This window comes from Littorina saxatilis, linkage group LG2, assembly GCF_037325665.1.
Source record: "Littorina saxatilis isolate snail1 linkage group LG2, US_GU_Lsax_2.0, whole genome shotgun sequence".
NCBI classification, from domain to species: Eukaryota; Metazoa; Mollusca; class Gastropoda; order Littorinimorpha; family Littorinidae; genus Littorina; species Littorina saxatilis.
The window spans coordinates 9,288,891-9,316,611 of NC_090246.1; the positions used below are offsets into that span (position 1 = coordinate 9,288,891).

Below are 27,721 nucleotides of genomic sequence, written 5' to 3' on the forward strand. Positions count from 1 at the left end.
TCCCTTTGGTTCCCTACCATCATTCACTGCATTATGAGGTGGCACGACATGAACTTCTGGAAGGTAAAGTTAGAGATTTCTACAAAAGTTTAGGAGAAGAACCTGATGTTTTAGATCCAAACCAGTTCAAAATGGAAGCAAATCATTTATATACAACTAGCGATAAAGGAGAAAAAGTCCAACTTACATATAAATCTAATCCTGCTAAGTTTCTATCAAAAGTTTCACTAAAACAAAAACTTACTGCTAATCGACTTAGGCAATTAGATATTGTGCCTAGCACACGGTCATCATCTTCCCATGTTGTTTCCTTACTTCAACAAGCAGAACTAGGACTACCAACTGCTACTCAAATAGAATCTGTTCCATTGCAAGATCTTAATAAACTTGCAGATGAGGCTGATCAACTTATACAAGAGATAGAGACTTCTTTTTCTGAGGAAACTTCACTGAAGACTCCACATGAACTATTACCTATGAGAGAAATAGAAGCCCTTAATCAATCACTACAAACCATCAGAGGTGAAATAGCAAATAATCTGTCAAAACTAGGTCAGCTGGATGAAGATATAAACAAAGAGAAACAAAAACTTGCTGATGCTGATGATTTGAACCTAGAACAAGAAGTAAAAAACAGAATTTCTAAGCGTTTAAAAGATTTGCAGGAGGAGAAAGCCATAAGGTTAGAAGTTCTAAGTAACAATAGAGAACAACTGAGAACACAGGTCAGCAGAATAAAAAATACAATTCAAAGAATCCTTTACGAAGACACAACTCTTGCTGAAAGAATTAGAACGCTTTTCAGAGAGCAGGGAATCACAATAGCTAGTATACTAACTGCGTTAGGATTTGCAATAAGCACATTAGTGTTAACATTCACAGGTGGCACTGTCACACCTCCACCTCCACCTTCACCTTCATCTCCATCTGATCCGGGATGGGTAAAGAAACAACTCAAACACATTGCAGAACTATTAAAGAAACTAGCAGCAAAAGCTTTGGGTGCACTTCCAGGAATCATTGGTTCAATTGTTAGCTGGCTGTTATCTTTTGCAGGTAAAGTTGTTGGTTTCATGGCTGAACATCTCTGGACTCTAACAGTTTTAATTGCAGGTGTTCTGCTAACGAGAATAAAGCAAAAGTAAGCCGACACCCACTCCACCAATTACTAGAGCAGTCTTCTGCGATTCATGATCATCACTAATACTAACAGCTTGATCATCACTAGTGACAGAATGATCTTCACCTGCAGCGTGATCTTCACTTGTCACGCTTTGTTTCTGTTCATTGTGATATGGCTGTAGCATCGTTCTGATTTCTGAATTCAGTTCTTCACCCTTTCCAAGCGGCTGGGTGTCACTAGCAATAATGATTTCATTGTTATAATTTGTTATTGTTCCAATCTGCAGCTGGAGATCAGAAGGTAACATGTAAAGGCCGTTACCAACAGCAAAGTCAACTTTTGATCTTGCATAACGGAGAGAGTCTTGATACCTTTTGATGCTGGAAGGCAGATCAACTGCAGAGTTTATGACATCTTCTAAATTTGATAACAACTGTTTCTGTGCACCAAACCCTGTGCTTGTTCTCAGTATGTTTGATCGTGTCTGTGCCTGCGAGCCTAGCAAGCACCACGCATATGTTCGGATAGATTCATTGATCCTTTCAACACCTGATCCAGTGAAACCTTTGCCGGTGTCTAATATAAAAGTAGTCCATGCATTGTGGTGCTCTTGTTCTATTGATCCTAACTGTACCTGCACATTTGAAGAAAAAGATGTATGACCTGGCCAGTAATCAAAATTATACCTCCTGTGGACACCCCATAAATATAGTGTTCCCATGCCATGATTTTTGTCTTGCTTTTGCCTAAAGTCGGTCTTAAAATCTATATTGAATTCATTGCAGAGACGCTCATACACTTTCATGTTTATCCTATTGTTGAATGGGTTCCAGCTCTTTTCATGCGGCATTGGTGCCTGAAGTTCAGACAAGATTCTCCTGCACTGATAGTAAACGTGAAATGTGTACACACACTTTGTCAGTAAGTTTGAATTATTCATGTGGTCTGCATAGGACACTCCACATCCTGTGGTTGCACAGAATATTGCAAAGTTTAACTGATTCTGATAGAACTGAATTGGGTGAGAGTTCCACATCTTTGGAACACTATCATTTTTGATTGGGGGATTTAGGTAAGAATGGAATGGGTCAGGCACTTTAACGCGAATGGATTCTGTTTCTGTTACAGCAAAGTCCAACTCATGGAAAGAAATAGTCTTTGGATTGTAATATGGTCCAGTTTTGTATTTAACGTCTTTGTTGAATTTATACTGAATCATTTTTGTTGTTGAATAAAAAATGTTTATCACACTAACAAATGTGAAGACTAGTGTGCCAGTTAAACTTGCAAACCCTATCAACAATCAAAATGGAGGAATGAAAGTTGCACTGCATGAAATTATGTACAAGGTTACTTGGTATAATATCAGTAAAAAAAAGAATAACAACTGGGTTAGAATTAATGGTAAAACACATTCTGTAGAAGATGGTTACTATGACTTCTGCACTTTAGAGAAAGAATTGTTTGCTCCAGTAGGTATTACAGCGAGTTTAAATCATGCAAGTCTCATTGCTACTCTTACTATGCCCAAAACTAGAGAAGTAAACAGATCATTTGAGTTTCCAACCAAACTCCTTGATATGCTTGGAATTACAAATATATACAAGGGAACACGTCCCATTGACATGGATGTTAACAGTGTACTGTTTGTTCACATGAGAGAGCTTAACACATCCTATAATCTGTTTAATGATCAGCGTTCTGATCTGCTTAGGATTCTTCCACCGAGTGATGCCTCTTTTTGTAAAATGCACGTGCCAACATTTAAGACACTTCAGTTCAAGGACTTGGAGGAAGGGTGTCATGAATTCCTACACATTGATCTGAAAAATCAAAGTGGACAACCAGTTGATTGTTTGTTTAACATTACATTGGAAATAGTTCCATAAAATATTGAGTATTAAAATGTCGAGTGGACCTACAATAATTTATCCTGTTGCATGTTCAACTATAGAGTTGAAAGATTTAGCAGACGCTATCGACTTTGAGAGCAATGCTGAAGTTGGTGCAGTGTATGCATTCGAGTTTACAGACACTGGTCATTACAAGAGAAAGGAAATCGACGATGAAAAGAAACCAAGATTCCTCAAACTAGGTCAAATCCGTGATGTTAATGTACCTGATCCAATTGTCGATGACATATACTACATGTGGAAACATCAGAATAAAAAATGGGTACTTAGTCCTGTTATAAAAAAGATTGACTGGGAAATGAAGTTTGAATTTGTGAGTCCATACACTCTTGTTGGAAAAGACGACACATTCCGTAAGTCAATCAATGCTAAACCACTAATTGTTAGCCTTGTTCCTGCGTTTAACAGCAGGGGAGAAGTTGCAGTTAAACCTTTCCATAAGAACAACTATCTCATTCACAGAAAACAAAGTGTTGAAAAGGACGCTGACACCATTGTCGATTTTATACCCAAGCTTCCAATAGGGCAGAATGCAACTATGATATTTGATATAGTTGTCAGGAAAAGGGAAGAAACCACAAACACTGTTCTAATGAGAGGAATAAATCTCAACTGGAGACCATTAAATGTTGAAGAAGTCAGAGTATTTATTGCTGTTCAAAAGGATTCTAACACAATAAAGAAACAGACGTCAAACCAAAATGTTGTTGTTAACGCAGATATAAATAATTTAACAGAAATAAGAAGTATTAATCTTACTTATCTTGATTTGATTGCTTTCTACTATACAGATAAGGTGTTAAGCAATGAACAGCTTCAAAGCTTAGCAGAAACACTGGCCAGTGAGAATTAAGATAAATATTTTATATTTTGCATTAAAAAGATGACTAGCAGTGTGAAGCTTTATCCTAATATTGATGAAAGTGCAGCAGAAAGTCAACAATTCAGACTGGCACACATTAGTAATATACAAAAACAACTAGAAGATGAATTAGAAAAATATTCTCGCGCTAGACGTAAGTACTCAACAACTTACAACAGCCTTTCTAATGCCAGCACTGGTTCTACTATCCTTGCATCAGCTGCAGGTGTAACGGGAACAATTCTGTTAGCTACCGGAGTAGGGACTCCAGTTTCTCTAATCCTAGGTGGTGTCGCAGCAGCAGTTGGTGGTTTATCATTTATAGCATCAGCTATAATGAAAAAAATTGTGAAAAAGCTTGAAAAACACGAATCCATTTCCACTCTTGCATCATCAAAATTGTCTAGCCTAAAACTGTCTATCAGTAAAGCACTTGAAGATTCAAAAGTTTCTGACGAAGAATTCAAACAGATACAAACAGACTTTGATGACTACAAAAGTAAGAAAGCAAGTATTCAAACAAAAACACGAGCTGAATATAACAAGCCAATCGATATAGAAGATCTGAAAAAGCAGTTTTTAAAAAAGGGGATTCAAATAGGACGGGAAGAAAAAGTAAAAATAGAATCACTTGTAAAGAGTTAACTATTCGTTTAGACAGTCACATTGCATGTATCAGATATAATTCTAAAAGTGAAAGAACACATGAAGTAAAGTTTGTAAATGAGAGAGCGTATTGAGCTTAAGAATGTTGTATAAGAGAAAGGGGGAATGTACGTTCTGGGTTACCGATTCCGACAGACCCGGCATTGGTTCAAAACAACCTTACTTTACTGTATTTTTTTTTTGGTATGGATTTATGCAGTATTTTTCTGATTTTGTCGCATGTTTCATTTTAGTAAAAGTTTAGTCCAGAAGCCTATTTTGCGTTAATATTTAGGGTCTGTCGGAATCGGTGAGCCAGAACGTACATTCCCCCTTTCTCTGACCCAAATAGCCATATACACAGTGGAAAGCTACTCTGACTAAGATATAGAGATGCATATCTGGACAGCACGTCAAATAAATCATGAAAAAACCCACCCGCAAAGCATTGAACAAAACTTGTATTTAAAGTGAGTACACCTAAGGCGCCATTTTGGAAAGTTTTCTGACGGTTTGGACCTCAAAAAGTTCAAGGGACATTCGCTGTACTATAATTTAGAAACACCTGCAATGATTTTCTCAAACCTGCTCCGAAACTATGCCAAATAGTTAAATGCATTTTAATCAGCGAGCGGTTTGCTTCGCCCTGCTCTCCTTTAGTCCTCATAGATACCCATTCGTCAAAGCAGACGTACGTTGGATTGAGGAAGTCAAACCTACAGTCTAGCAAACGCATGTACATTCCGTGTCACAATGAGAATTATAGTCTGGAAGGCCCACTCAAAACACAGCCGTTTTCAATTTGCGCTCAATCTGTGTGTCTGTCTGTCTGTCTGTCTATCTATCTATCTCTATGTGTCTGTCTATCTATCTGTCTATCTATCTATCTATCTATCTATCTATCTATCTATCTATCTATCTATATGTCTGTCTATATGTCTGACTGTCTGTCTGTCTATCTATCTATCTATCTATCTAGTTATCTACATTTCTAGCTATCTGTCTACATGTCGATGTATTTACTTTCTTTCTGTGTATGTAAGTGTATGTATCTATTTCGGTATCCACGTCAGCATACCCCACAACCACCAGTCTCTCTGACGATTGTTATGCAGGCTCATATTTTTGGTCACAACAAAATATTGTCACTGATGAAAGTTTTCAGCTTTCCTCAAACATTATTCTCCCTTTTTCTCGAGGGCCAAACGTCATTGCAAAATCATCCAATACAACCCTAATGTAAGCATATAAAAAGAAAAATGCACATCAAGTTGGTGTAATTAAGATTACCTATAAGCGCCATACCATAAGGTTGCAAACTTTAAAAAACAAGTGCAGCTATATTTATGTATTAACATTAACAACGACTCTGCAAAATAATCCTCATAATGTCAACCAAGAAGTAGGAAGCCAAGAAGCGCAATTAACAAATGGATTTCCACCTTTGAGATTTGTCGAGATATAGGCACAGAACCAGAACACAAGAGTGAGACAGACGCAAAGGATTGAAGACCAAAAGGTGGAGGCATTCACGATCGATGTCATTTAGTCAAGAATCGAAATGTCGAGGTGCACAGAAGTTGAGGAAAACAAAAAAGTCGAAGTTCGGAATGCTCGAGTATTGGGGTGCTGTACACACACTAACGCGTACGCCAACGCATGTACACATTCAACAACACGAATACACAAACGAACGTCGCACAGAATTGAGCGATAGTCTGTGTACGGACAGGATACATGTACCTCGATCCTTTTAAGCAGTTGTGGAACTCGACAGTTTGAGTTTTTCTCGACCGTCTGTCAACCTCGACAATTTGACACTTGACCTCATGAACTTGACCTTTTGACCCTTGACCTTTTGACCTCGAAGTTTTGACATTCGACCTTTTTGACTCTCGAACCGGTGTCACACAGCCCACAGGCGCATCATCTTTAACTCGTACTGTCCATCCTGCGTTCACGATCGTGTTCACAGCAACAGATAATTATGTGCAGGCTTTCATACAGAATAATTAAGAGCATCCTTTCACTTGGAAACATACCAGAAATCAAAAGCTCGGTTGTACTCTGTGGGATTTTTGTTTGTTTTTGTGTGGGTAAATAAGGAATTGAATTGAATTGAATTGAACTTTATTTAACAAGGATTAAGATTTAAGGCGGAGATTAAAGTAGGCGTAACGAAATTATATCAACCCCAAATCCCTTTAACTTTCAAAATGCTCTTAGCTCGTTTAACAGGTAAAAAAGACTGAACATGTCTGTGTTGTTAACAAGTATGATCGCTTTTAAGAGACAGAATTGTGCTCTCAAGTCTCACAATCGTGTTTTTAAAACACCGTTTTTCTCCACGTCATCATTTTCATATGCTTTGTTCATTTGTCCGTTCTGCATCTCGATCTTGACGTCTTTCGAACTTGCGTCATCACCCAGCTCAAACTTCGGTTTGACGTGGCCGTTCGTGACGTCATATGGTTGTTTTTCGTTCACTGAGTTGCCGGAGCCGACAGAACTGTTGGATCCAGCGTGTACGGAAAGGTTGACCGATTTGGATGGTGGTAAATTGTATTTCTGAAAAGAGAAACGGTTAAAAAATCAAGTCGCGTGAAGCGAAATTAATACATTTAGTCAATCTGTCAAACTCACAGAGTGATCCTGAACGCACTCCATTTAAGGAAGACAATACTTCGCGGATACCCCGCGACCGAGACTGAAGGGCGCTGACACACTATGATTCACGTGGAAAACGTAGCTGATCGCTTGAAGTGACAAGCCTCTTTTTAACTTTCTGAGCTTGTTTTTAATCCAAACATAACATATCCATATATAGCTATTCTGATGGACACGTGGGGGAATTCGGGGGCTGTGATTGGATGGTCTCTTCCGATCATCAAAGCATAATGCTACGGAAGTCGGCCATTTTTGCCAATATCCAAAAGCATATTGGCAATAACAAAGACGCATGGTTCTGGTTTACCCATCTGTACCACACGATGTTTTAATCGACAACAGCATACACTGACAACTTGAAATTCTTCTCGGGAATGTTTTTCAGCTTTACAAATGTCGAGAGCATACCCTTTTCTGCTAACTTCCCGATGAAACAGGACTAAATCAATTATTTTCTGTCCCTAAACACCACAAAATGCCCCAAGTCGAAAGATGTAGTACAAACAGGGGAGCCTGTGTCAGTTGCCGACTGACACAAACTTTCGTATTCGGCTTTACTTATCTCGTAACTCCACACTAAATACCCCACTTCCCCTCTGAAGTATTGATGTACAACCCATGGCACTAACATTCATGTAGTCGTTTATAACTGAGGTTGAAAAATTCGCTTCATGACGAGACAAGTATAAATGCCATTCACCCAAACTGAAAACTTCGCTGCCGTCTGCCCGCGATTAGCTGTTCTCTTTTCCTCCCCTTGTTGCATCCTAGTTCTTCACTTGTTTCTAGTTTCCGTTGATGTTGTGTTTTGGTCTTCTTCATAAGTAGTCTTGTTCATAATTAAAAAAACTCAAACTTCTTTTTGTTGTATTCGAATGAACTAATAAAAAGTTGTTTAACAGCTGTGTTGTCAAATCGAGTTTTTTTTCCAAAGTCAGTGTGGCGCCTGCGCAAAACTAATGCGCATAAGAAACGGCATCTGCTATCAAAACCTGAGATTAACGCATCGACGTAAAAACTGTCAGTTTGGAACAACAAATCAAGGTCAGAACAGCGATATAATCGCTATTGTGTTTTCAGCGTAACAATAGGGTCCGATATTTAGACTCGAACAAGTATAATGCGACTCGTCTTCGACTCGTCGGCGTTATCCTTGTCTCGTCTAAATATCGGACCCTATTGCTACGCTGAAAACACAATAGCTGTTAATGTTGTGGGAATCAAGAAATGATCAAGAATAAGATGACACTCTTTTTGTATCGTTTACAACAACTTAATTTTAATTAGAATTTTCTGATTTTTAATGACCAAACTCATAAATTAATATAAAACACTTAAACCCGCACACGCGCCCTCAAACAAACACTCACACAAACTCAAACTGAAACACACATAGCCTACGCGCGGACACACCTACACACACATACGCTTCATGACTTTGACACCTTTAACCCTTCATGTACGATGCCCAAGCGCCTTCTCAAGCAGCTTGTCAAATATGGGCAGGATCAGACAAACAAACAAACAAACAAACAAACAAACAAAAACAAACAAACAAAAAACAACAACAAACAAACATTCAAACACACAGACATAACATACCCCTCCATGTACGATGCAAAAGCGTCGCGGTTTGAGCACCTTCTAAGGCAGGCAGAAGGAAAGCTTGTCAAATATTGGCAGGATCAGAATGAGATGAAAAAACCCCACAAAAACCCACAAAAACAGCACCTACCCCTTTATGCACGTTGCCGAAGCGCAGCAGTTTGAGCACCTTCCATGGCAGGTAGACGGAAAGCTTGTCAAATATGGGCAGGATCAGACGGAGATCAAAACAAACAAACAAACAAACAAACAAACACACACACACACACCTACCCCTTGATGCACGATGCCGAAGCGCAGCGGTTTGAGCACCTCCTATGGCAGGTAGACGGAAAGCTTGTCAAATATGGGCAGGATCAGACGGAGATCAAAACAAAAAAACAAACAATCAAACAAACAAATAAACAAACAAACAAGTCGCGTAAGGCGAAAATACAATATTTAGTCAAGTAGCTGTCGAACTCACAGAATGAAACTGAACGCAACGCAACGCAGCAAGACCGTATACTCGTAGCATCGTCACTCCACCGCCCGTGGCAAAGACAGTGCACGTGGAATTGACAAGAAGAGCGGGGTAGTAGTTGCGCTAAGAAGGATAGCACGCTTTTCTGTACCTCTCTTTGTTTTAACTTTCTGAGCGTGTTTTTAATCCAAACATATCATATCTATATATTTTTGGAATCAGGAACCGACAAGGAATAAGATGAAAGTGTTTTTAAATTGATTTCGAAAAAAAATTTTGATAATAATTTTTATATATTTAATTTTCAGAGCTTGGTTTTAATCCGAATATAACATATTTATATGTTTTTGGAATCAGCAAATGATGGAGAATAAGATAAACGTAAATTTGGATCATTTTATAAATTTTTATTTTTTTTTACAATTTTCCGATTTTTAATGACCAAAGTCATTAATTAATTTTTAAGCCACCAAGCTGAAATGCAATACCAAACCCCGGGCTTCGTCGAAGAGTACTTGACCAAAATTTCAACCAATTTGGTTGAAAAATGAGGGCGTGACAGTGCCGCCTCAACTTTCACGAAAAGCCGGATATGACGTCATAAAAGACATTTATCAAAAAACTGAAAAAAACGTTCGGGGATTTCATACCCAGGAACTCTCATGTCAAATTTCATAAAGATCGGTCCAGTAGTTTAGTCTGAATCGCTCTACACACACACACACACGCACGCACACACGCACACACGCACGCACATACACCACGACCCTCGTTTCGATTCCCCCTCGATGTTAAAATATTTAGTCAAAACTTGACTAAATATAACAAAAAAACACCTACCCCTTGATGCAGGATGCCGAAGCGCAGCGGTTTGAGCACAGGTAGAGGGAAACATTTTCAAATATGGGCAGGATCAAACGGAAAACAAAAAATCCACCAAACAAACACGGACACCGACACAGCTATAGACAGCACCCACCCCTTCATGCACGATGCCGAAGCGTAGCGGTTTGAGCACCTTCTCAGGAAGGTAGGGGAACAGCTTGTCGAAGACTGGCAAGATCAGTCGGGGGTCCACGGTTGTCGGTTTTATGAAACCTGGAACAAGTCGCGTAAGGCGAAAATACAATATTTAGTCAAGTAGCTGTCGAACTCACAGAATGAAACTGAACGCAATGCCATTTTACAGCAAGACCGTATACTCGGAGCATCGTCAGTCCACCGCTCATGGCAAAGGCAGTGAAATTGACAAGAAGAGCGGGGTAGTAGTTGCGCTAAGAAGGATAGCACGCTTTTCTGTACCTCTCTTTGTTTTAACTTTCTGAGCGTGTTTTTAATCCAAACATATCATATCTATATGTTTTTGGAATCAGGAACCGACAAGGAATAAGATGAAAGTGTTTTTAAATTGATTTCGACAATTTAATTTTGATAATAATTTGTATATATTTAATTTTCAGAGCTTGTTTTTAATCCAAATATAACATATTTATATGTTTTTGGAATCAGAAAATGACGGAGAATAAGATGATAGTAAATTTGAATCGTTTTATAAATTTTTATTTTTTTTTACAATTTTCCGATTTTTAATGACCAAAGTCATTAATTAATTTTTAAGCCACCAAGCTGAAATGCAATACCGAAGTCCGGGCTTCGTCGAAGATTACTTGACCAAAATTTCAACCAATTTAGTTGAAAAATGAGAGCGTGACAGTGCCGCCTCAACTTTCACGAAAAGCCGGATATGACGTCATCAAAGACATTTATCAAAAAAATGAAAAAAACGTTCGGGGATATCAGTCCCAGGAACTCTCATGTAAAATTTCATAAAGATCGGTCCAGTAGTTTGGTCTGAATCGCTCTACACACACACACAGACAGACAGACAGACAGACAGACAGACACACACACACACACACACACACACATACACCACGACCCTCGTCTCGATTCCCCCTCTACGTTAAAATATTTAGTCAAAACTTGACTAAATATAATTAAAAAAAGACCCATAGAAATTCTGTACACGCAGCCGATACGCACGGACAGACGGACAGATAGACAGATAGACAGACAGCTAGACAGACAGACAGACAGACAGACAAACAGACAGACAGAATCATTTTTTTTTTATGACGAAAGCAGAACAATGGTGACAGCATGCGCGTGAGAGGGAGAAATAAAAGGATACAAAATTCTGTACACACGTATTTAACGAAGACGATACGAACAACAACGCAGTCAGACAGTCAGACGTTTCGACCACTGGGCTTTTCCTCAGGCACAAACATCAGAAACAGTCATTGAGAACCTCTTCAGGCTGATACAGACAGATTATATTTCATTTATATGACTCCTTCCCTTTATTTGTTTACTTATTTTGTTATCCTGGAGTAGCCTCCCTTCCTCCTCTGTCCGTTCTGGTTTGTGAGTCATAAAGTGTGAATCGTTATCCTGTAGTTCTTCTTTCTGTTCTGTCGTCTGTCTTCTTCTTTTGTTCTGATGTGTGAGCCTGAGGAAGACCCCAGTGGTCGAAACGTCTGATGTGTGAGCCTGAGGAAGACCCCAGTGGTCGAAACGTCTGACTGTCTGACTGCTCTGTTGTTCGTATCGTCTTCGTTAAAGGCACAGTTAGCCTCCCGTAAACCATCACAGATACTGTTAGGCTTTTACACACAGTACAAAAACACTTTCATTTAAACACTCACCACTTGAGAACATCCTAGGTGACCTCTGTAAAGAGCGAGCAATTTTCAAAGAATGTATTTGTGCCATCGTGAACCCTTGTGATCCAGTTTTCCTTTTTCACAATGTTGTCGTCAGTTTGTAATTCGCTGTGAGCTTATCTGCAATAGCACGTTATTATGTACCTCTGACTATGCACGAAACAAACGGCTGTGGTTCACAAGAACTCTAGTGATGGCTTTTGACTGTTCAGAGGAACTGGCGATAGGCATAAACCGTCGTCTGCTACGAGAACCACGACCTTGCGTGACCCTGCTTCCGGCCTTTTCTTTTATCAAACTGTCAAAACTTCAAATTGTATTGATCTTGTCTTGATGAAAAAAAAATTCTTTTATGATTTAAGAATGTTTGTGTAACAAGCTGTCAATTCATTATTTAGATTTTAAAAGTTAGGTCTAGCGCCAAAAGCACCACGGTCCGATTGTGTGAGGAGACAATCCGCAAGATTAATTCTTTGAAAATTGCTCGCTCTTTACGTAGGGCACCTAGGATGTTCCCGTTCGGTGAGCGTTCAAATGGAAGGGTGTTTGTACTGTGTTTAAAAGCCTGACAGTATCTGTGATGGTTTACGGGAGGCTAACTGTGCCTTTAAACACGTACGTGTGAACATTATTTTTTTCTCACTCTCACGCGCACGCAGTATAGACCACAGGGTCTGGCTCCATAAGAAGCCTAGAAAATGAGTTCCGTTGTCCCGAAAAGGGTACAATGATTTGACATCAAATTGTCTCATGACATGGTATGTGTAGTCAGAAACAAAAATGTTCTCACATTTAGTATTGCACATTCTCTGGAAAATTGCAACATAAGGAGGGGGATAATCGCAAAGTGTCAGTCACAAAGAGACAGTTGCCAAAATCAATTTTTATTCATTTTACAATATTTTTTTTTTACAAAAACCTTGTTTTGGAGGGGGGCATGTGTTTAGAGTCACACCTCAAGAAGTTTCTTTAAAACAAAAAAAATAATAATAATTAAGTAGATGTGTACTGCCGGGCAGTACATACCCCAAGCGAAGTCGTCCATCTGTGTGTACATGATTCTCTCTCTCTCTCTCTCTCTCTCTCTCTCTCTCTCTCTCTCTCTCTCTCTCTCTCTCTCTCTCTCTCTCTCTCTCTCTCTCTCTCTCTCTCTCTCTGTCTTAAAATGTGTCATCGATGACGTGTTTTCATACTTGCTAATGCGGCAGGCTAATCATGACGTCAAATTGAAACTTCTTGAAGTCTCTCAGAAAGGGACATGAAAACCATGTGGGGGTTACTGGTTTGGGCTGAAAAAAAACCCAACTCCACCTAAAATTCAAGCGCCTATGGGGCTGAATTATGCAGCATAAATTGTGAAACATCAGGATATCTCACACTTTCAATTCTGCCATCATGTCAAATCTGACAACAAACCTACCCACAAAATGTCATAAATATCGGTGTAGAATTGAGACTTAACGGTTTTTAACTGCCAAAAATAAGTTTTTTTGACTGGAATAGTTTGTCTTGAAATTCAGTTTGGGACAACGGACCCACCCACTAAATTTCATAAAGATAGGTGAAAATTTAAATGTAACGGTTTTTAACTGCCAAAATTATGTTTTTCTTCTGGAAAAGTATGGAGTGAAAATCAGTTGGGGACAACGAACCTACCCACAAAATTTCATAAATATCGATGAAGAATTGAGATTTAACGGTTTTTAACTGCCAAAAATAAGGTTTTTTGTCTGGAAAAGTATGTCTTAAAATTCAGTTTGGGACAACGGACCCACCCACTAAATTTCATAAAGATAGGTGAAGAATTGAAATTTAACGTTTTTTAACTGCCAAAATTATGTCTTTCTTCTGGAAAAGTATAGAGTGAAAATCAGTTGGGGACAACGAACCTACCCACAAAATTTCATAAATATCGGTGAAGAATTGAAATTTAACGGTTTTTAACTGCCAAAATTATGTTTTTCTTCTGGAAAAGTATGGAGTGAAAATAAGTTGGGGACAACAAACCTACCTTTAAAATTTCATAAGAATCAGTGAAGAAATAGGATTTAACGATTTTTTAACGGCCTTTAAATCATTGGTGATGTCATCATAACCCAGTCGTTGTAGTTGTCGTCGTAGTTGTTGGTGTTGTTGTTGTCATGTTCGTTGTCGTGATTGTTGTTGTTCTCGTGTTGTTGTTTTTGTGTGTTGTTGTTGTTGTTGTTGTTGTTGTTGTTGTTGTTGTTGTTGTCGTCGTCGTCGTCGATGTCATTTGTTGTTGTTGTTGTTATCGTCGTCGTCGTCATCGTCGTCGTTGTCAGAGGTTATTTCTAAAGATTTCATTGATAGTCTTTGTTCTCGTCACCAAGACTTGCTAAGAACAAGCTTGGAACAGCAAGAGTTCCAAGAACAAGATTAGAACAACTCATTACATCATTACCAGTACGTCATTTGTATTTAGAACAGAGAAAGGGAGAATGTACGTTCTGGCTCACCGATTCCGACAGACCCTAAATATTAACCAAAAATAGGCTTCTGGACTAAACTTTTACTAAAATGAAACATGCGACAAAATCAGAAAAGTACTGCATAAATCCATACAAAAAAAATACAGTAAAGTAAGGTTGTTTTGAACCAATGCCGGGTCTGTCGGAATCAGTAACCCAGAACGTACATTCCCCCTTTCTCTTATACAACATTCTTAAGCTCAATACGCTCTCTCATTTACAAACTTTACTTCATGTGTTCTTTCACTGTTAGAATTATATCTGATACATGCAATGTGACTGTCTAAACGAATAGTTAACTCTTTACAAGTGATTCTATTTTTACTTTTTCTTCCCGTCCTATTTGAATCCCCTTTTTTAAAAACTGCTTTTTCAGATCTTCTATATCGATTGGCTTGTTATATTCAGCTCGTGTTTTTGTTTGAATACTTGCTTTCTTACTTTTGTAGTCATCAAAGTCTGTTTGTATCTGTTTGAATTCTTCGTCAGAAACTTTTGAATCTTCAAGTGCTTTACTGATAGACAGTTTTAGGCTAGACAATTTTGATGATGCAAGAGTGGAAATGGATTCGTGTTTTTCAAGCTTTTTCACAATTTTTTTCATTATAGCTGATGCTATAAATGATAAACCACCAACTGCTGCTGCGACACCACCTAGGATTAGAGAAACTGGAGTCCCTACTCCGGTAGCTAACAGAATTGTTCCCGTTACACCTGCAGCTGATGCAAGGATAGTAGAACCAGTGCTGGCATTAGAAAGGCTGTTGTAAGTTGTTGAGTACTTACGTCTAGCGCGAGAATATTTTTCTAATTCATCTTCTAGTTGTTTTTGTATATTACTAATGTGTGCCAGTCTGAATTGTTGACTTTCTGCTGCACTTTCATCAATATTAGGATAAAGCTTCACACTGCTAGTCATCTTTTTAATGCAAAATATAAAATATTTATCTTAATTCTCACTGGCCAGTGTTTCTGCTAAGCTTTGAAGCTGTTCATTGCTTAACACCTTATCTGTATAGTAGAAAGCAATCAAATCAAGATAAGTAAGATTAATACTTCTTATTTCTGTTAAATTATTTATATCTGCGTTAACAACAACATTTTGGTTTGACGTCTGTTTTTTTATTGTGTTAGAATCCTTTTGAACAGCAATAAATACTCTGACTTCTTCAACATTTAATGGTCTCCAGTTGAGATTTATTCCTCTCATTAGAACAGTGTTTGTGGTTTCTTCCCTTTTCCTGACAACTATATCAAATATCATAGTTGCATTCTGCCCTATTGGAAGCTTGGGTATAAAATCGACAATGGTGTCAGCGTCCTTTTCAACACTTTGTTTTCTGTGAATGAGATAGTTGTTCTTATGGAAAGGTTTAACTGCAACTTCTCCCCTGCTGTTAAACGCAGGAACAAGGCTAACAATTAGTGGTTTAGCATTGATTGACTTACGGAATGTGTCGTCTTTTCCAACAAGAGTGTATGGACTCACAAATTCAAACTTCATTTCCCAGTCAATCTTTTTGATAACAGGACTAAGTACCCATTTTTTATTCTGATGTTTCCACATGTAGTATATGTCATCGACAATTGGATCAGGTACATTAACATCACGGATTTGACCTAGTTTGAGAAATCTTGGTTTCTTTTCATCGTCGATTTCCTTTCTCTTGTAATAACCGGTGTCTGTAAACTCGAATGCATACACTGCACCAACTTCAGCATTGCTCTCAAAGTCGATAGCGTCTGCTAAATCTTTCAACTCTATAGTTGAACATGCAACAGGATAAGCTATTGTAGGTCCACTCGACATTTTAATACTCAATATTTTATGGAACTATTTCCAATGTAATGTTAAACAAACAATCAACTGGTTGTCCACTTTGATTTTTCAGATCAATGTGTAGGAATTCATGACACCCTTCCTCCAAGTCCTTGAACTGAAGTGTCTTAAATGTTGGCACGTGCATTTTACAAAAAGAGGCATCACTCGGTGGAAGAATCCTAAGCAGATCAGAACGCTGATCATTAAACAGATTATAGGATGTGTTAAGCTCTCTCATGTGAACAAACAGTACACTGTTAACATCCATGTCAATGGGACGTGTTCCCTTGTATATTTTTGTAATTCCAAGCATATCAAGGAGTTTGGTTGGAAACTCAACGTTTACTTCTCTAGTTTTGGGCATAGTAAGAGTAGCAATGAGACTTGCATGATTTAAACTCGCTGTAATACCTACTGGAGCAAACAATTCTTTCTCTAAAGTGCAGAAGTCATAGTAACCATCTTCTACAGAATGTGTTTTACCATTAATTCTAACCCAGTTGTTAGCCTTTTTTTTACTGATATTATACCAAGTAACCTTGTACATAATTTCATGCAGTGCAACTTTCATTCCTCCATTTTGATTGTTGATAGGGTTTGCAAGTTTAACTGGCACACTAGTCTTCACATTTGTTAGTGTGATAAACATTTTTTATTCAACAACAAAAATGATTCAGTATAAATTCAACAAAGACGTTAAATACAAAACTGGACCATATTACAATCCAAAGACTATTTCTTTCCATGAGTTGGACTTTGCTGTAACAGAAACAGAATCCATTCGCGTTAAAGTGCCTGACCCATTCCATTCTTACCTAAATCCCCCAATCAAAAATGATAGTGTTCCAAAGATGTGGAACTCTCACCCAATGCAGTTCTATCAGAATCAGTTAAACTTTGCAATATTCTGTGCAACCACAGGATGTGGAGTGTCCTATGCAGACCACATGAATAATTCAAACTTACTGACAAAGTGTGTGTACACATTTCACGTTTACTATCAGTGCAGGAGAATCTTGTCTGAACTTCAGGCACCAATGCCGCATGAAAAGAGCTGGAACCCATTCAACAATAGGATAAACATGAAAGTGTATGAGCGTCTCTGCAATGAATTCAATATAGATTTTAAGACCGACTTTAGGCAAAAGCAAGACAAAAACCATGGCATGGGAACACTATATTTATGGGGTGTCCACAGGAGGTATAATTTTGATTACTGGCCAGGTCATACATCTTTTTCTTCAAATGTGCAGGTACAGTTAGGATCAATAGAACAACAGCACCACAATGCATGGACTACTTTTATATTAGACACCGGCAAAGGTTTCACTGGATCAGGTGTTGAAAGGATCAATGAATCTATCCGAACATATGCGTGGTGCTTGCTAGGCTCGCAGGCACAGACACGATCAAACATAATGAGAACAAGCACAGGGTTTGGTGCACAGAAACAGTTGTTATCAAATTTAGAAGATGTCATAAACTCTGCAGTTGATCTGCCTTCCAGCATCAAAAGGTATCAAGACTCTCTCCGTTATGCAAGATCAAAAGTTGACTTTGCTGTTGGTAACGGCCTTTACATGTTACCTTCTGATCTCCAGCTGCAGATTGGAACAATAACAAATTATAACAATGAAATCATTATTGCTAGTGACACCCAGCCGCTTGGAAAGGGTGAAGAACTGAATTCAGAAATCAGAACGATGTTACAGCCATATCACAATGAACAGAAACAAAGCGTGACAAGTGAAGATCACGCTGCAGGTGAAGATCATTCTGTCACTAGTGATGATCAAGCTGTTAGTATTAGTGATGATCATGAATCGCAGAAGACTGCTCTAGTAATTGGTGGAGTGGGTGTAGGCTTACTTTTGCTTTATTCTCGTTAGCAGAACACCCGCAATTAAAACTATTAGAGTCCAGAGATGTTCAGCCATGAAACCAACAACTTTACCTGCAAAAGATAACAGCCAGCTAACAATTGAACCAATGATTCCTGGAAGTGCATCCAAAGCTTTTGCTGCTAGTTTCTTTAATAGTTCTGCAATGTGTTTGAGTTGTTTCTTTACCCATCCCGGATCAGATGGAGATGAAGGTGAAGGTGGAGGTGGAGGTGTGACAGTGCCACCTGTGAGTGTTAACACTAATGTGCTTATTGCAAATCCTAACGCAGTTAGTATACTAGCTATTGTGATTCCCTGCTCTCTGAAAAGCGTTCTAATTCTTTCAGCAAGAGTTGTGTCTTCGTAAAGGATTCTTTGAATTGTATTTTTTATTCTGCTGACCTGTGTTCTCAGTTGTTCTCTATTATTACTTAGAACTTCTAACCTTATGGCTTTCTCCTCCTGCAAATCTTTTAAACGCTTAGAAATTCTGTTTTTTACTTCTTGTTCTAGGTTCAAATCATCAGCATCAGCAAGTTTTTGTTTCTCTTTGTTTATATCTTCATCCAGCTGACCTAGTTTTGACAGATTATTTGCTATTTCACCTCTGATGGTTTGTAGTGATTGATTAAGGGCTTCTATTTCTCTCATAGGTAATAGTTCATGTGGAGTCTTCAGTGAAGTTTCCTCAGAAAAAGAAGTCTCTATCTCTTGTATAAGTTGATCAGCCTCATCTGCAAGTTTATTAAGATCTTGCAATGGAACAGATTCTATTTGAGTAGCAGTTGGTAGTCCTAGTTCTGCTTGTTGAAGTAAGGAAACAACATGGGAAGGTGATGACCGTGTGCTAGGCACAATATCTAATTGCCTAAGTCTATTAGCAGTAAGTTTTTGTTTTAGTGAAACTTTTGATAGAAACTTAGCAGGATTAGATTTATATGTAAGTTGGACTTTTTCTCCTTTATCGTTAGTTGTATATAAATGATTTGCTTCCATTTTGAACTGGTTTGGATCTAAAACATCAGGTTCTTCTCCTAAACTTTTGTAGAAATCTCTAACTTTACCTTCCAGAAGTTCATGTCGTGCCACCTCATAATGCAGTGAATGATGGTAGGGAACCAAAGGGATTGCTTCGCTCATGTCGTCCGCTGGCTCAAATAAATCTTCAAATCCACCTTCTGCCATTTGTAACTTATTTTTTATTTTGAAAATAAAAAAAGATGGCACAATCGTTCGGTTCTGTTCTTGATCCTTACAGAAGGCTGAAAGAACCTCTCGGGGTAAAAGGAATAAGGCAAACAGTTATAGTTACAAATAATCCTTCTACTATTGATCAGAATGAAATACTTACTGTTAGGTTTCCTAATCTAGGTAAGAACGATGTTATTGTACCAGGCACTGTAAGACTATCATTCAAATTAGAATTAGAATCTGGCTCAGATGAAAATAGGACTTTGGCTTATAATGTAGGAAGAGCAATTGTGAGGAAGATTACTGTCAAACTGGAAGGGCGGGAAGTGATGTCATTGAATAATGCAGATGTATTTTTAGTTTATGCAGATAATTGGTTGACTGACAATGAAAAGAAAAACAGAGTGTTTCAAGGGATTCAGTCAGACAATGGGATAAAAGTTAGAATAGGAGCCGGAGATAAAGCTGACAACAAAAAAGATAACGCTGTCAATGTTGCTTTTGGAAACAAATTTTGTATTCCACTTGACTTTGAACTCATAAATTCACATCCTCCCTTCTATCAAGGAGCATTGCGTGACAGGCTGTCATACGACCTGACTTTCAATAGTTATGATCGTGTTATGCTTTCACAAGACCCGGAAGCAAAGTATAAGGTGTCTGGAATTTCTTTAGAGTTTGATGTTGTAAACCATCCTGAACTGGCTAGACTTATAGAAAATCAGTACAGTTCTAAGCTGCCTATCTATTATGAAAGAGTGTTGAATCACAGTACACTTTCAAAAAGCCAGGCTGATCCAATCTGGAACATTAACTTGAATACACCAGCTAGGTCAATGAAGGGAATACTTATGTTGTTTGAGGAACCAAAAGATTCATATGAAAGGCAAATAGAAAAGTTTTACAATCCACTAATCAATAGAGTATATTGCACAATTGAAGGGCAGCCAAACCAAATATTTGCATCTGGCATGCTGCCATACCAACACTATGATGAAGCAAGAAAGTACTTTACTGGAGGAAGATTGAAAGACCCAACATCTGATCTTGTGGCTAAAGATCTACATTTACACGGTGTTGGCGTAGAAGATTTCTTGACAAATAAATATGCGTTATGGCTGGATCTCAGAACAACTGACGACAACAAACTGCATGGAAGTGGAAGGCGAATTGAAAACGGATCAGAAGGAATCACAATACAAATTGAAAAGGAAGTAGGGAGTAGTAGTAAATCAGTTAAGATCTACGTGTTTGTTGTGTCAGATGCGCAGTTAAACATCTCTGAAAGCAGATTACAGGATATTGTTTATTGAACGTGTTAAAATGAAGTATCTAGATTTTCTTCCAAAAGATCCACACTGTTCTTTGATTTGTGGGGCAACAGGTTGCGGCAAAACAAGATATGTTTTGGATTTATTACAGACTGTTTACATAAATCACTTTGAACACATAGTCATATTCTGTCCAACCATAAAGCATAACAGAACATACAAGGAGAGAAAATTCATATGGTCTGATCAAAATATATTTATTGTAAATCCTTCTGATCGTCTAAATGTTTGCTTGGAGCATTATTTCGATCTTTTTCAGAACACGCCAACACTGTTTATTATTGATGACTGTGCAGCAGAACGTGACATTGTTAGAAAGAAAAGTGCACTAGCAAAGCTTGCATTCAGTGGACGACATGCATTAATATCAGTTTGGATATTAACACAAAAATACAATGCAGTTCTGAAAGACTTTAGAGAGCAACTCAAAACAATAACATTGTTCTATTCAAAGGACCGTGACAGTTTTGAAGAGTGCCTTCGAGAAAATGATGTCATTGAAAACAAACAGGAGAGAGAAAGAATAAAGAATAATCTGAAATCTTCTAAGCACTCGAAACTGGTTTTAAAAACTGATCAACCAGTTCAGTATGTATGTTTGTAGAAATCCTTGCTAAGTTCTTACCAAGTTCTTACTCAAGTTCTTACCAAGTTCTTACTCAAGTTCTTGTCAAGTTCTTGTCAAGTTCTTACTAAGTTCTTGTCAAGTTCTTACTAAGTTCTTGTCAAGTTCTTACTCAAGTTCTTGTTAAGTTCCTACCTAAGTTCTTACTCAAGTTCCTACCTAAGTTCTTGTTAAGTTCCTACCTAAGTTCTTACTCAAGTTTAATTACTAGATTTTTATTTTATTCTGCATCAAAATAAAATGAACTGTGATGAATTGCTGATGCAGACTGCTACAGATATTGAAATCTGTGACAGTAGGACTATACCTGATAAAAAAGAAAGATTGTATTCACTTGCTGTTTGTGGAAAAACAAAACACTACCTTGGGCAGCAGTTAACTGTGGAAGAAGTACAACATCTTTCCTCAGAAGATATAGAAAAGTATCATGGACGGTATGAATCAGTGCTTGGTTCTAAGATGGTTAGAAGTATTGGACAGACTGTTATAGGTTTGTACACAAAGATTTTTGGACATTTTACACCTCTCGACTCGGAGGAAGACTTAACACATGATCTAACTCATGACCCTGTTGTTTCCAAGTCCCTCGAATCTCTTGCCTGTGGCCTGTATTATCGATTTGGTGCTTTATTAGTACCATTTGTTGCTGGATTAATTACTTTCAAACACATTAATTTTCAGAATAAAAAAGATGACAGATCAGTTGAAGCAGACAGTGGAGCAGACGAAAATACCAGAAGTGAACACAGTGACAAAGAAACCTGGTAGAGTAGAAGCAGGAAAAAAACTAGCCGAATGGAACAGACAAAAAAAGTTAAATCAAAAGGCAAAGCAGAACATTATGTCTGAAGTTGAGCAGACACCAAACATTCCTGAAGTGACTAAGGTCACACAAACTGATCAAGAATTAAAATCTTCATTTCTATCATACAGAAAAGTAGCTGTAGCAGCTGTTGTTGGAGGAGGTGGATACTTGCTTTACAAACTTTGGCAAGGCAAATATAAAGTGTCAGAAAAACCAAAATCAGAAACACCAAAATCAGAAACACCAAAACCAACAAACAAAGCAGTACAAACAATAAAAAAGCCCACAGTAGTACCTGCAGTGGATTCATTTCATATGGAATAATTTTAATATTTTAATTTTGATAACATAAAAATGAGTTCTGAAAAGACAATAGTTAATCTAGTTTATCACGCTGCAGTGATTGGAGGCTTGAGTGTAGGTTACACAATGCTGGGTAAAAGTCTCCTCAGAATGAAACCAGCCGACTTGGGAAAGTTAGACTTCGAAGACGGTGCTAAACTAATTGGTGTTGTGACAGCTTCCTTTGCAACAAAAGACTTCCTGGTGAAGCAAGGAATTATTCCAGAAAATATAAACATGTAAGACAATAAAATGGCTAGCTTGGTTATGATGGTGGGAGGTGCGATTGTAAATGCGCTTGCATTTTCTGGCAGCAACTATTTGTTTTCTAAACTGCAAAATGGTGAAGAGAGGGAAAGGCACAACAAAGCCATGGAACAACTGGCGAAAGCACAGGATGAATACGAGAAGAAACGAATTGCGCAGTTAGACTTTATGAATGATAAACTCAGGCAGCAAGGACATGCAAACAAAACCTTTGCCAATGTTGATGCAGCCATTCAAGAATACTATCTTGTAACTGGAAAGAAAATGAAGACAAGTGCTCCTCCAAAACTGGGTGACTTTTATCAGCCTTCAGAAGAGCAGAAGGTGGGCGAGATTGTTTTCATTGTTATTGGTATGGCTGTTGTTTACTTTATTGCGCGTGCTGTCAAATCTTAATATTCTGTCATTTAAAAAACCATGAGTGATGCTTTGTTATCTAAAATATATTATTCCCCAAAAGGATACTGGAAAGGAAGAACTGCTATTGACAAGCTCAGTGACGCAGCAGGTGTTTCTCAAGATACAGCAAAGAAATGGTTGTCAAAGCAGGCAGTTTGGCAGATCTATTTACCTGCACCAAGAAAAATTACACGACCACACTTTGTTAACATTAAACCGAATGACACTCATCAAATAGACCTGCTCTATTTACCGCATGACACAGTCAGAAGGAAGAAATATAAGTATGCACTGACTGTAGTTGATGTTGCAACAAGATACAAAGATGCTGAACCGTTGACAGAGAAAAGTGCTATAGCTACAGCTGTTGCCCTGCAAGAAATTTACAGACGTGGACCACTAAAGTATCCCAGAATGATTCAGTGCGATGATGGTAAGGAGTTTAAAGGAGCTGTCAACCAGCTTCTGTTAAAACATCATGTTACAGTGAAGAGAGGTATTCCAGGAAACCACAGGTCACAGGCTATTGTTGAGAGCTTTAACAAACAGTTGGCAGAAAAACTGTTTTCATATCAGTACCATCAGGAATTTTTGGACACAGAAAGTAAATTGCGTAACACTGAATGGGTCAAAAGATTACCATCAGTACTTAGAGCAATGAATCTGGAGGTATTTAAAGCTACAGGGTTAAGACCAGTTGATGCAATCAAACAGAAAACAATACCTGTTGCTCCAAAGTCAACAACACCAGTGGCATTACTACCTTTCAATCAGAAAGTCAGATATTTATATGCACCCGGTGAAGCTGAGGGTGACAGCAGGAAGCGTGCAACGGATCCAATCTGGAGTATTGACATTCATGAAATCAAGAGAGTAGTAGAGACAAATCCACCTATATATTACTTGAGAGAACCAGCACCGCAAAGAGCCTTTGTAAAAGAGGAATTACAATTAGTTCCACGTGGTACAAATGTTAAATGATTTTTTATTTCAGATTTTATAGTGTTAACAAAAATGGAAGCTCTGAGAAAGAATTCTAAGCAACTTCATTTTTTTTAATTTATATTTTTATTTTGAGTTATAAAATCAAACTCACAGCGATGGAAGACTCTGTATTAGAATCTTTATCGACAGTATTTGACACCGTTGAATTACAAGTAACGGATCCTCAAAATGTGCAGTCCAGTGTGCAAGACGCCATTGAACAAATTCCAAACAATTTGTTGATTGAACCTCCAGTAAAAGTGCAGATAGTCAGTTTAATAAAATACAAAACAATCAGTGATGAGGTGCTAGAAGTTCATGTTTCAACCAGACAACTAGCACTTAATTCTATGGCAGAATTGAATGGAAACTGGGCAGATGAAATGATGAAACGGTTTGAGCAAGCTGCAGAGGATGCAAAGATGAAAGGATCCGGATGGTCAGAAGGTGAAATTCTAAAAATAGAATTGAAGCTAAGTAAATTTGCCCCCATCAGAGGTAGAAGTTACATACCTTTACCTCCTGCTCTTGTCAAAAAACGTGCTGTGCTGAACATAAAGAATGATGATGACAAATGTTTTATGTGGTGTGTTCTGGCAAGACTGTACAGTGTAAAGAAAAATGCAGAAAGAGTGTCTAACTATCATGCATACAGAAATAAACTAAACTTTACTAGTATTGAATTTCCTGTCAGCATTACAAGCATTGACAAATTTGAACAGCAAAACAAACCCATCACCGTAAATGTTTACACGTGGGATGAGGAAGATGAACTGAAACCAGTCAGAATATCAAAGAACTCACCAACGATTGGTGATTGTGATACTAACCATGTTGACATGTTACTAATGACTGATGGTGTTAAATATCATTACACTTTGATTCGTACAATGAGTAGACTGATGGCGAGCACAAGCAATCACAATAGTAAACAAGACTTTTGTAGGCGATGTCTCTTGCGTATTCCATCAATTCATGCAGCACTTATACACAAGCAACATTGTAAGAGCGTTGATGATGCGGTTGTGAAGTTAACAACACCACCGCCAGACAGCAAAGTGTATTTTAAGAATGTATGCAAACTACAGAAAAGTCCTTATGTTGTTTATGCTGATTTTGAATCTATCATTGTGCCATATGAAGGACCTTTACCAAAAGACCTACCTAAAACAGTAACTCTAAGTAATCATCAAGTCTGTTCATATGCATTTATTGTTGTTAGTTCAGATGGTAAACATTCTAAACCGCAATTGTACAGAGGACCTAATGCAGCAAAGAACTTCTTACAGCAAATGAACCAAGTGCGAAATGACTGCTCCAAACAACTGAATCTTTCAGACATTGTTATGAAACCTGAAGACCAAGAACAGTTTAACTCTACCACACAGTGTTGGATATGCGAACAAAGTCTAACACCAAACACAGACAATCCAATAGTAAGAGATCATGATCATGTAAGTGGGCAGTTCCGAGGAGCAGCACACAGCAAATGTAATCTACAATTAAAGTTTGATCCTAAGACTTGGAAGCTTCCAATCTTCTTCCATAACTTGCGCGGTTATGATTCACATCTGATCATGCAGGCAGTAACTGATGAATACAAAGCAAGATGCATTGCGCAGTCTTCAGAAAAGTACATGGCCTTTACTCTGAATAGTTTATACTTCTACGATTCTGCTCAACATCTGATGGGAACACTTGAGTCTTTATCTTCATCACTAACTGCTTTCCCAATCACATGTAAGTACTTTGACAGTGACTTAGTTAGAAAGGGAGTCTATCCATATGAATACATGGATTCGTGGGAGAGGTTTGATGAAGATGAGTTACCACCAAAGGATGCTTACTTCTCACGGCTGAAGGGTAAAGGTATAAGTGACGAAGACTATGAACACGCTAAGACTGCATGGAATAAATTAGGATGTAATACAATGGGTGATTATCATGATCAATATTTGTTGGCTGATGTTTGTTTACTTGCAGATATATTTGAGAATTACAGAAGAACATGTATGAAGCACTACAATCTAGATCCTTCACATTACATATCTGCACCAGGCATGAGCTGGGATGCATTTCTTAGATTTACAGGAGTAAAGATTGACTTGCTATCAGATCTTCCTACACTTCAGATGATTGAAAATGGACTACGTGGAGGAATCAGTATGGCTTCACACAATTACTGCAAAGCCAACAACAAATACTTGGACGACTTTGATCCTATGAAACCTTCTAATTACATCATGTATCTAGATGCAAACAATTTGTATGGTTGGGCAATGTGTCAGACGCTTCCATTTCGGAACTTTAAGATCTATTCAGGACCATTTTCACAATGTGTTGTGATGACAATATTAAAAGCAGGCCCAGACAGTCGAAAGGGATGGATACTAGAAGTTGACTTAGACTATCCACTATCACTTCATGATCTACATAATGATTATCCTTTAGCGGCTGAGAGGTTAAAAGTAAACCCAAGAGAACCTCCAAAGCTGGTGCCCAATCTGTTTCACAAAAAGAAGTATGTGTGTCACTACAGACTGTTACAGTTTTACATTAGACATGGATTAATTTTGAAGGCTGTTCATCGTATAATTTTATTTGATCAAGAACAGTTTATGAAACCTTACATCATGAAAAACACAGAACTGAGAACCAAAGCCGCTGATGCATCAGAGAAAGACTTTTTTAAACTGATGAACAACAGTTGCTTTGGTAAGACAATGGAAAACCCACACAAGAGAAAGGATGTTAGACTTGTTACAAGAGAAAATGAGGCCATCAAGCTGACATCCAAACCACAGTATCAAGACTTTAAATACTTTCATGAACAGCTGTATGGTATCTTAATGAAAAAACTTGTAGTCAAGCTTGACAAACCAGTATTCATAGGCTTTACTGTGCTAGAGTTGTCAAAACTGTTGATGCTTGAGTTTTTGTATGATTATTTGAAACCAAGATATCCCAAATCGAGAGTACTTTACACAGACACAGATTCATTCTTACTTGACATTCCAGCGGATGACATTTACAAAGATCTAGAAGCTGAAAGTCCTGCAGTAAAAGGAAAAGATTCTTTTTATGACACTTGCGACTACCCTAAAGAATCACCATTGCACTCAAATGTTAACAAGAAGGTTATTGGAAAGATGAAAGATGAAATGAATGGGAAGATAATTAAGGAGTATGTTGGATTGCGTGCAAAGATGTACAGTGTTGCAAGTGAGAAAGGGGTGGTTAAAAAAGCAAAGGGTGTAAGCAAACAGGTTGTAAAGTCGAGCATATCGCATGATAACTACAAGGAAGCACTGTTTCAGAAGCGAGTGTTTCACCATGACAACCCTAAGATCAGTTCCGCGCTTCATCAGATCAACACAACTATTGTAAACAAGAAATCTTTAGATGCTAATGACACAAAGCGCGTTTATTCATCACCAGAATATTCTTATGCAATTGGCCACTGGAGAACAAACGCGGCTCCAAATAGTCTGAGTGTGTAATAAGAATTTTTGTCAATCGGGAAAACCCGCTATGACAGCTTTGTTTTGACTGCAGCGGGGAAGAGAACGTTGCTTGTGA

At 38.0% G+C, this 27,721-nt stretch overlaps 1 protein-coding gene across 1 annotated transcript in view; it reads right to left on the reverse strand.

The window, feature by feature from the left end:
• Window positions 1-6,628: 6,628 nt before the first annotated feature.
• The window catches only part of LOC138958159 (sodium-coupled monocarboxylate transporter 1-like), a 74,104-nt gene continuing 53,011 nt past the window's right edge, over window positions 6,629-27,721 (reverse strand). The window contains exons 15-16 of the mRNA XM_070329240.1: window positions 10,258-10,376; window positions 6,629-7,111 (exon numbers count right to left, since the gene is read on the reverse strand). Of these exons, the coding sequence (XP_070185341.1) occupies window positions 6,857-7,111; window positions 10,258-10,376 (374 nt within the window). The 3' untranslated portion in view covers window positions 6,629-6,856. The remainder of the gene's footprint in view (window positions 7,112-10,257; window positions 10,377-27,721) is intronic.